This window comes from Genypterus blacodes, unplaced genomic scaffold (assembly GCF_046128005.1).
Source record: "Genypterus blacodes isolate CSIRO-AG114 ecotype Tasmania unplaced genomic scaffold, CSIRO-AGI_Gbla_v1 ptg000021l_1, whole genome shotgun sequence".
Lineage (NCBI taxonomy): Eukaryota > Metazoa > Chordata > Actinopteri > Ophidiiformes > Ophidiidae > Genypterus > Genypterus blacodes.
The window spans coordinates 9,390,422-9,400,638 of record NW_027466834.1 but is presented as its reverse complement, the minus strand read 5'-3'; the positions used below and the strand labels follow the sequence as shown (position 1 = coordinate 9,400,638).

General features: G+C 39.6%; 1 protein-coding gene across 1 annotated transcript; it reads right to left on the bottom strand.

The window, feature by feature from the left end:
• Positions 1–168: 168 nt before the first annotated feature.
• On the bottom strand, positions 169–9,548 carry LOC142992196 (aminopeptidase N-like). The gene is made up of 23 exons (XM_076142536.1): positions 9,239–9,548; positions 8,011–8,108; positions 7,341–7,457; positions 7,003–7,189; positions 6,680–6,822; positions 6,316–6,452; positions 6,042–6,168; positions 5,643–5,797; positions 5,450–5,563; positions 5,020–5,163; positions 4,792–4,857; positions 4,594–4,659; positions 4,176–4,348; positions 3,729–3,808; positions 3,456–3,586; positions 3,269–3,324; positions 2,725–2,872; positions 2,439–2,530; positions 1,846–1,956; positions 1,575–1,742; positions 1,325–1,465; positions 1,126–1,207; positions 169–1,034 (listed from the first exon to the last, which is right to left on the bottom strand). The coding sequence occupies exons 1-23, from the start codon at positions 9,370–9,372 to the stop codon at positions 867–869; spliced, it is 2,838 nt and encodes a 945-aa protein (XP_075998651.1). The 5' UTR covers positions 9,373–9,548; the 3' UTR covers positions 169–866.
• Positions 9,549–10,217: the final 669 nt, after the last annotated feature.

Here is a 10,217-nt window from a genome sequence, read left to right as displayed (position 1 = left end):
CACACCACACACACACACACACACACACACACACACACACACACACACACACACACACACACACGCACACTTATATACAGAGAAAAGGCCAAGGTCACTGCCTTCAGTAAGATATTACAATAATAAACACTACTTTTACACTAATTTTACTAATTATTGAGGGCTGTGAAGGTTCTCAGTCAATCCAATTATTGAGGGGTATGCAGAACTGCACCCCAGCATGCACAAACAAAAATACTTATTTGGTTCTATTGAAATCAGTTTAACCCATAGTGAAGTTTCGCTCACATATGTGGGTAGAACATAAGTTTGTTGACCCGTCATGATCCTATTAAACTGAGCAGAAAGGAGAGTTATCATTGCTTAAATACTCAAACTCAAACTGTAGTAAAAGTAAAGAGGCACTGTAAGTGGGCATCAGCAGATATCAAATAAACATACTAAATATCAATATCAATAAATGGGCATATAAATCCGACTTACTGATCACTAACATGTGAGGCAAATACTTTAATCATCATCCACATTTCACAAATCATATTAAATGAATTTATATAGCACAATGCACACAAGGAATGCAATCGAAAGTGTGTCACATGACAAGTCACAGATTAAAATAATAGATAATAGATAATAGTGCCAGAATTTGATCAAATCAACTAAGATAAAGGATAGGTTGATGTCAGTAACTGGGTGTTTAGCTGGCAGCCACCCCAATGTATTGATATTTGGTAATGTTATCTGTGATGACTTGATACTGGAAGAGAAGCTCATTATTTTGCAACATAAATGTTCATCTATTGTATACTCTTTCAATATTGTGAAATCTTCATTAAACATCTGTTATTTCTTCCGCCAAAGTTTCCTTATCTGTCTTTAGAATGTTCAGTCTGGCTGGTAAACCAGTCCAGGATCTGCTGCTGGTTCAGTTGTAGCCACTTGACGTTAGCTTTGGTCCTTTCCACAGCCTGCTCCACAGCCATCTCTGCTGAGCCAAACCCTGTTGCACCGTGCTCTTTGACAAACTCCTCAAGCTGGGATGACAAATGGGTAAAAAAAAAGTTACAAAATCAGTTTGACATTGATCAGTTAGCAAAGTGTGAATTCATCCAACCGTGTACATGCCTGTTGTAGTTCAGCTAGTGTTGAGAATCTCACTGTGACTCCACTGATCAAAGTGGCAAAGGAGAAGGAGCCAACCCCATATCTGAAGAAAATACAAAAGATCCCATCCAGCTTTAGTTTAACCGTACAAAATAACTTGGTTGTTGGCAAACTGCTATTCTCGCAACCTTGGGTCTTTTCTTTACAGCAAAACACTTACTGTGTAAAGATGTATTCCCACTTCTCCCTGACAAAGTTCCAAGCGAGATCTTGTCCCAATCTGTTTGTGGCAACAGAGGTGATGACTGAGGTAGCATCCTGCTTACGGATCATTGTTGGGTCTAAGGTGTAAGAGAGGTACCTGAAAAGGAACACAATTAGAAAATTCATGACAAACACAAAAGGTTCCTTTTGTTTTCTCATTTATTACATCACAACTTAAAAGACAGTAAGTAGAAGAGGGCACATACCTTTGAAGCAGCTCTGTATTGTTAGTGCAGGCCAGAGCAGATAAGAGTTTGCTAGCCTCACTAGCTATAGTAGCTTTTTTGAATTGGGCCCAACCAAATTCCCACGCTGCTACATCACCTGCTGCCATGCTGCTGCAGTACACAGTTGATCGCAGGTTGGGATGGATCCTGACAATATAATTACAGGTATAGAAGTGAAAGACAAACGTACATTAGTGTTCAGATTGAGTGTTGTTTTTTGTCTTGTGGTTTCTTGTGATGGTTCACTAACAAATTTTGATGAGGATTGTCCATCCATTGTTTGAACCATTTGGTTGTCAGGTTTTGGCATTCTGTTACTCCGGTGATGCAGGCCATACGGATAGCATTCTCCTGGTTATACCTGAAGGAGACATTAGAGCATTTCTTAATTATCTGCTGGATTGGAGATCCTTATGATTATCTTATCTTATCTTGTCTTTTTTGCTGTTGTGCCTCTGTGTGTGTGTTTCTCTTTGTCCCTTCTCTCTCTCTTTCTCTCTAAACCCAACCAGTCAAGGCAGATGGCCGCCAACCTAGAGCCCGGTTCTGCCTGAGGTTTCTTCCTGTTAAAGGGAGTTTTTCCTGGCCGCTGTTGCCAAGTGCTTGCTCATGGGAAAATGTTGGGCTTCTTTTAATGCTCTGTATGTAAAGTGTCTTGAGACGTTTGTTGTGATTTGGCGCTATATAAATAAGGTTGAACTGAAAGTTAAATTAAAAAAGCAAGTGTTGTGCAAATCAATCAACCCCTTCATGTTTGTATGACACTGACCAATGTTAAATCCAAATCCACGCCCCTAGCTGATAAGGTCATATTTCACGTGTTATCCAGGCATGTGTACTCACTGGTCAGTGTGTCTTTGTGGAACATGAGTCCAATCTGATGTAATGTTCTTGAAATACAGGAAAAGAGGTGTGACCAGGTTCTTTGTGTAGTCCTGCAATTACGGAAAGGAGGGCGTGAGTAAAAAAAACATCCTGATTCAGTTTATCTGTAGACGCTGCCATACCTGCTATTGGTCACTAAGGGGCAGTGATCACTACCAGAGGCTGAAGAATGTACATCAAACTGCATGGGATTACTAGAACTGTGTTAAAAGTCTAAAGTATCTCTACTAAGGTAACAAAGTACCTGCATTGGCTGATAGACGTCAGTGCGGTCCAGCATGAGGTAATAATAGTGCATATTATCCAGCGCAGACTGCCAGGGTATGTACTCCGTCTCCGCATTCAGATAGGTGGTTGTCCTGAGAGCTAATGAGGTGGAGATGAGCCCTGCCCTGCAAAGTGGAAGACAAACATTAACCATTAATTGCCATTATATTTCAACTTTCAAACATTTTACAGGTTAAGATAGTATATGTAGGAGCCATTTGATGTGTTGATTGTGCCATTGCACGTTCAGACATTAGTGTGGGTATTACATTTAGAAGGTATGAGGTCTATTTTTAGTCTATCTTGAAAAATAATATATTTCTGACTATAAAAAGGATTTGTAGATATCTAAACTGTAGCTCCACATAGTTTGGTTGAACTATATATTTCAGTTAAGCAACCATGTGCCTCAAAAACAGCAGCTCTGTTTGAGCAGATATCATTTTAATTGAGTCTTTATGAGACCAAATATGGTTACCAGTTAAAAAATTGCATAACATCTAGCATCTGAACATACCTACCTGGCAAGATTAAAAGCATCATCCATTAGTTGGGCTCTGTTTATCTCTGGTATAACCTGTACAACAGATGAGCTGTGTGTCAAACAAAACATGAAATGCTTTGGAGGCAAGCAGACAAAAATAAGAAAACATAATTTCTGATTTGCAACAGCTAAGAAAGAAAAGTGAAGCAGTTCCCACTGTGTACCTGGTGCTCTGTCTTAAGCTGAAAAATAAGTCTCTCCCAGTTTCCAAGGTCATAATTTACCCGGTAATAACCAGTCACGTTGAGGTTGGCCAGGACCCACTCACCATTACTCCTCATCTCTGGGTTTACCTCTGTTTTAGCAGAGAGGGTAAGAAAGAAAGAGATTCTATATCTCACACACTGCATCAAAGACATTATACAGAAACCAAAACTACAGTCACAGGATGGCAGTGGCCTATTTTATCTCTGGTGTGTTTTTATTTCATTCCATACCTGTTTTCTTCATCAACCACCAGGTGTCTCTTTGGACCTCCCCTGACTTAATCCATCTAACCGGAATCAGCCACTCATAGCTTGAGGAAGAAGTAAACATGTCCTGATTATAACTTTTCACCAAAGTTCATGTTTCAAATTTCACGGTGGTTTTAAGAGGGAGGGTTGCTTGAAGGATAGAAGGAGATTTAAACACTGGGCGCCACAACTTTGAAATAAAAGAAGATATTAAAAGGATACACGAGGGCGGTAGCCAGGGTTTGAAATGCCGAAGTATGATGAATAATGGTTCTTCTTTGGAAAGAAATTGGGCTTGTGCAATCACCACTCAAACACACACACAAGATTTTAATTTTTCACCCCGAAATAAGGGCTGGACCTCGGTGACCTCATATCTGGCTACGGCCTTGGATACATGGAATGAAGCACAATAGTAATGTTGTATACTTGTAAGGTGACTTGACTGTGACATTTGACTCTGGGTCGAGCAGAAAGTGCCTCTGGGATACGTTTCCAGTGGAAGTATCAATGGTAACCACAGGGAAGCCCATTTGAAGCACCCAGCGATTCATGATGTCATTAACTTGACAAGGGAGTGACAACCCACTGGATTCCACTGCCTGTCGACAAAAGTGACAGTCAATATCTGTTAAAGAAGTTTTATGAAAAGTTAAATGTTTTCATCTGGTTTTCGACCTTTGTGCCACATTGTGACACAGCATACAGTATGTTAACAACAACCCAACATGGCAGGAGATGGCATCGATATTGTCTGATCCATGCCTCCAACAATGTAGCTAAACAAGATTAGCACTAAGTGAACCAGATGCTCCAACTTTGCAATACAATTTGGAATACAACTTACCATTTGTAGATGTTGCCACAGATCTGACCCTACAGTGTTGCCATAGGCAAAGTTATTGAGGTATTTCTAGAGAAAAAGATAACCCAAGCCAACATCCTGTTATAATTAATTTCACACAGGCAGAAATTTCCACGAGGTGCTTGTTTCAAAAAGATATTTGTATGCGTTTATCAATATACATTCAATCAATAAACTTACACTAAGTCCCTGAACAAAGACTTCCTCTGAGAGGAAATCAGACAACATCCTCAGCACTGCTGCACCCTGAGGAGCCAGAGAGAAACACACATGGAATCAAGGTACCAGTATGGAAGTGTCCAGAGAACATTTTTACATATGTCTAGAATTCAAAATTTCAACCACTGGAGGTCAGCGAGCACAAGATCATCTGTTTATTAGCTCATTTTAAGTAACTGCTCTATCTACCTTGCTATATGAGATGGTGTCAAAATACTCGGTGATCTGCTGTGGCAGGAAGACGCTGTCCTCTTTAGAAGACAATGGATGAGAAGAAGCCAAGGCATCAACTGCAAACACCCTGTGGATGTCATCGAGGATTATCAAGTCTTTCTGGAGCAAAGAGATAAAGATACATATACAGAATTAGATTATATCATGTGATGCACTTCAGTGCATCAAGTCACCTGGAGCTCAAGTAGCGGCTGCACTACTGTGCGCTGCCATATGGAACCTCAATAACGGTGCACATCATCTGGATAACATTTGTATGCTTCACCTATAATATGGACCTGACCCAGCTCTGGTCTTGATATCGATAAACCAGTGAAGACTCTTTTTGGAGCCTGTTCTAGAATGACAAAATAAGACAAAAAAGGTTTCCTCCTGCTGTCCTTACCACATTCCATGTTGGCTCAGCGTGGTCTGCTCCCAGGTAAGCCACGTATGAAGCAAACCCCTCATTCAGCCAAACCTCATTCCACCAACTCAGAGTTACAAGGTTACCAAACCACTGCAGGGACGGCAGAAATATCAGTCAACTAATCAGAAAATAATATATAAATATATGTCATAGACAAAGATCAGCTCACCATATGTGCTAGTTCATGGGCAATGATGGTAACAGTGGTTTCTTTATTTCTGTTAGAGGAGATTTCAGGTTCATACAGCAGGTTGGTTTCCCTGTAGGTCACTAAACCCCAGTTCTCCATTGCGCCAAAATAGAAGTCTGGCAGAGCGATTTGATCTTTGAGATACAAAATGAACGGAGGGAGAGAGAGTGATGTGATAGATATGAGTGTGTTGGCTGAATGTTATCTGGATGTTTTCGACATTTGCAACAGGTTCTCATGTACGAGCACTTGACCTAGTAACTGGTCTACTATTTAAATTTAAAAGTAAATGTATTGATCCCCGATTGCTAGACCAGGGGGTGATGCCCATATAGGGGCCAAGTCCTTTTTCAATGTTCATTATAAAAACAGCCTCACCTGATTTGCTCAGTGGATAGGAGATGTTATAGTAATGCTCCAAAAACGTGAGTATAGGTCCAGTTACATTCAGGGCATAGTTGGCTTGTCCCTTCTCAATGTTCTTCCTGCGAGCCCAGATACGAATCTGAAGAGACATACAGTAGCAATATAAGACATTTACATTTACTAGGTTTATTTCCTGAGATATATCAATGTAATATTATGTAACGCTGACTGCACCGACAACATCAACATCAACAACATCAATGAAAAATAGAAAAAGGATATTTACCGGAACGTCACCTTGTTTAGCACTAATGTGTATGTAGTCAGACACAATCATTGCTAGTAAATAGGAGGACATTTTTTTGGTGGGCTCAAAACTGGTCTGTGTCACGGCTATTCCATCAATACTGGTGTTGAAAATATCTGAAAAACAACAACACACATGGGCATGTACAGTGGAAACACATGACACATTGCATTTTGCTAGGTTTTCAAATTTGATTTCACTTTGGGTCCAACCAATAACAAGCAAATGTTTCAGGAAACCAGAACAATGCTTCTGCATGGGCCTGTACAGTAGTGCAACGCTGATTTGCTTTCTGGATTTCTATAAATACAAACAAGATTTTATAAAAACGGATTTCACTGACTTGTCTCCATTCCATTGGACAGGGCCACAGTCCCAGGGGGGTGGATGAGAGTGATGTAGAAAACAGCTTTCATAGCCGGCTCGTCAAAACAAGGAAAGGTTTTTCTAGCATGAGTTGGATGCATCTGAGAGGTGGCAACAATCCTGAGAATGAAGAAATTAATTTATCCATATCCATTACAATGTAAATGCACATACATCGAATATCTGCAGTTTTAAGAGAGACATAAATGTCAGCGAGAGAGAGAGAGAGAGAGAGAGAGAGAGAGAGAGAGAGAGAGAGAGTGAGTAAGAGTGAGCGTGAGAGTGAGAGCTCAAACTTACTTTTGGACTCCATCTTCGGTATATTCACTTCTGTAAAAACCTGATAAGTCATCTGCAAGTTCTCCAGTGAATTCCGTGTACAGTTGGTATCTCTGTCCTGTTCTTAATTTACTGTTAAGCTGTAGAACCAGATACTGAGTTTTAGAATATAGCCAGGAAGAGCTGATGCTGTGAACAGACCCACCATCTGGTAGATAAAGAATTGAAGTAACATGGCGAAAAAGAAATTAGACACACACTTAACAAAACAACAGAAGAACAAATAGAGCCTAAAAAGATAAATATCCATTGAGGGTAAAAGAAAAATAGAAGCTACATTTTGTTGAACAGTACTTCACCTGTAGCTGTGACTGTGGCCATGTGTGTGTTGCTCAGTCTGGTGTAGTTCAGCTTGTTGGAGTGGATGAGGATGAGATCAGTTTCCGTTTTGCACACAAACTCCACAATGGACTTTCCTGTTTTATGTGCAGAATTTGTGGAAACAACAAGGCCATTAAAGACATTCATCTGAGAAGTTATAACCAACACACAGCAGCTTCGATGTTGTTACAACTGCCTCCAGCAGGAGTCAGGATTACACAGATTTACACACGTATGGCACAGATGAACTTCACATTGTTATTTGTCTGATTGCATGCTTGAAGAATAATACGACCTATATAGTCCAAACATTTTTACTGCACAATTCCAACTTTCAGAGCAGAATCCTGGTACTGGTAGTAAACAGCAACAACATCAGTTATATAACAAGTTTCACAGTATTTATTACTCCTACATACTTCAACATCCAATAATACAAGATGTTAATCTTGTTATATAATCGGTGAAACTGATGACACCTTTGATTTACTTTCAAAAACACAGGACAGTTTAACGGTGGTGGTAAAAAAAACAAAAAACAGAGACCTTACAGAAGGAGAGAGGAGAGGAGGTCTCCACTAAAGCTAAGGTCACTTGTGAACATGATTAAAAGTCGCACACCCACCCTGCTTCACTCAAGGAAATTACCTGTGAAAATGTAAAGGCCAGTGTGGGGGTCAGGGGTGAGACGAGGCCACAGCGTTACATTATAGGATTCAGGGGCCAAAGTATTAGGCAGACGGTAGCTGTGGAAAAAAAATCAAAAACACATACTATATAGAATAACAATCTTTTTTATTAATTTAATATTTTTAATCTTCTCCTCTTCTTTATTGGTCTATTTATTCACCAGTGCTCTCTTTTCAGTTTGTCAGTTACTAAGGGGCATTGCAGTAGGGGGGTTGCCTCATTGCACACCAATAAACATTTGCTAGTGTGAACCCTTCAATGAAGAAATGTGTGTGGTTCTTGTGCACAGGATAAGATCAAATTTCTTGTATGTATGATTGCTGAATGAGACCCTGTTATTCTGATGCATCACTTTGAGTTGTTGTGAAAATACAACACCACATAGAGGAATCTTGACACTGTAATCTTAGTTGGTTACTTTGTGCTTTTCCCCATCTTTAATGTGCCCTCATCAGTTTCTTTATTAGATGTTTGATTGCATCATATTATTCCTGTAGTTTGTTTGTTGAGAACAATACGTTTTGTAGAGCAATGTTTCAACAAAGAAGAGAATACTCTAAACCAAAACTCAGCCTAGCAAATTATTAACATGTCCCTCAGTGGCCAATGCGCCGGGTGGGGTTTCCCTTTTCCCCTTCTTTTCTTTTCTTTTCCTTTCTTTCCCATGCGACACACGTTATGTCCTCAAAATGCTGCCACATACTGTACATGGAAATACTTAATTGACTGTTCCCAAACCAGAGATTAAAAGTTCAATAATTAAGAAAAAAGTGAATCTTAAAGTCATATCTTCAATGCTTACTAAAAAATAATTAAATTAAATAATTTTTAATGAAAGGTAAATAATATTAATGACATTTGCATGAAATATCAATAAATGCATCCACTTGTAATGACAGATGAAAGAGCTTGTGGGGGAGAACAGAAAAAGACTATATCATTCACAATTCTTCTGCATGTTGGTTGGACAAACAAGTGAAACCTAAAAACTTAAAGCATTGTTCTCAGGTATTAAAATATTATTGGATCTAATATTACATTGTGTTATTTATACTTATTCAATAATCTACTTATGTTTGGTTAATACGTCATCTTTCTCTACACCGGATAAGCAACATATTGAGTCCAAAATCACTATCAGCTGTCTAGGTCACATCTTTAACTGCTGATCAAACCATTGTCCTACCTGTCCCAGGGAGCTGTAACATCCTTATCATCACGTGCCAGGGCAATAGTCCATAATGTGACAATGGTTGCCACGGAGACCAGGGCCAACACAGCACACACGATACACAACCTGCTCACTTTATATTTTCCCATGACCTTGCAAACACGTACACGGCACAGGCTAAGAAATGAATAAAAGTAAATTTGGGTGGTCAGAGTGACAGAATGCCCCCTTGGAGGAGTAAAATGTTTGCTTGATTGTGAGTCGGTCTGCGGTAAAACACCAGTAAAAAACAAGCCTAAGTACCGAAAGTAAGTCCACCTGATCCACTGAGTCTCGTAGAATGTCAAACAACAACACTGCCTGCACGCATTTAACTCCCCCCCCCACCAACCCATCTCACACACACACGCACATACATTCTACACAGTGGAGTCTTTTACTATTGGGAGTGAACAGGTTAGAACTTGTGGGGGTGATGGAAAACATTGATAAGTGTTCGCTGACAACTGAGCAATAAAATGATGATGGATCATCTGGTTCATGTACTCAAGGACGTTCAGAAAGGATGTTCACATGTCAGTCATAAAACAAGAAGAATAGGAGGTGAGATTTCACATGAGTGTGACGCAAAGAGTTTGTTGTCTTTGGCACCTGATCAGTTGTGCATTAGTTCTGCCCCCTTGTCTGTCTCTGTATAACACACACACACATGGACACATTTGTTTTTGATAAAGGACCAGGTGTTTCAATGTTTCACTTTTTGGGGGCACATTTTCCTCCAATTGTTGGCTGATGCTAAATAAGCGAATTAGTGAAAACTTAGAATCAACCACCTGCTGATTATTGTCACAGACATGGGACCAGTTGAAATATGAATTTGGTGTTCCTGTAGAAAATTAGATGTGTAGGAACTTATGAATCTAATTACTTATTTAATTTGATTAAAACGCTATTCATGAGTATGACTCTGCAGCAATACTTACAGGTGTATCTC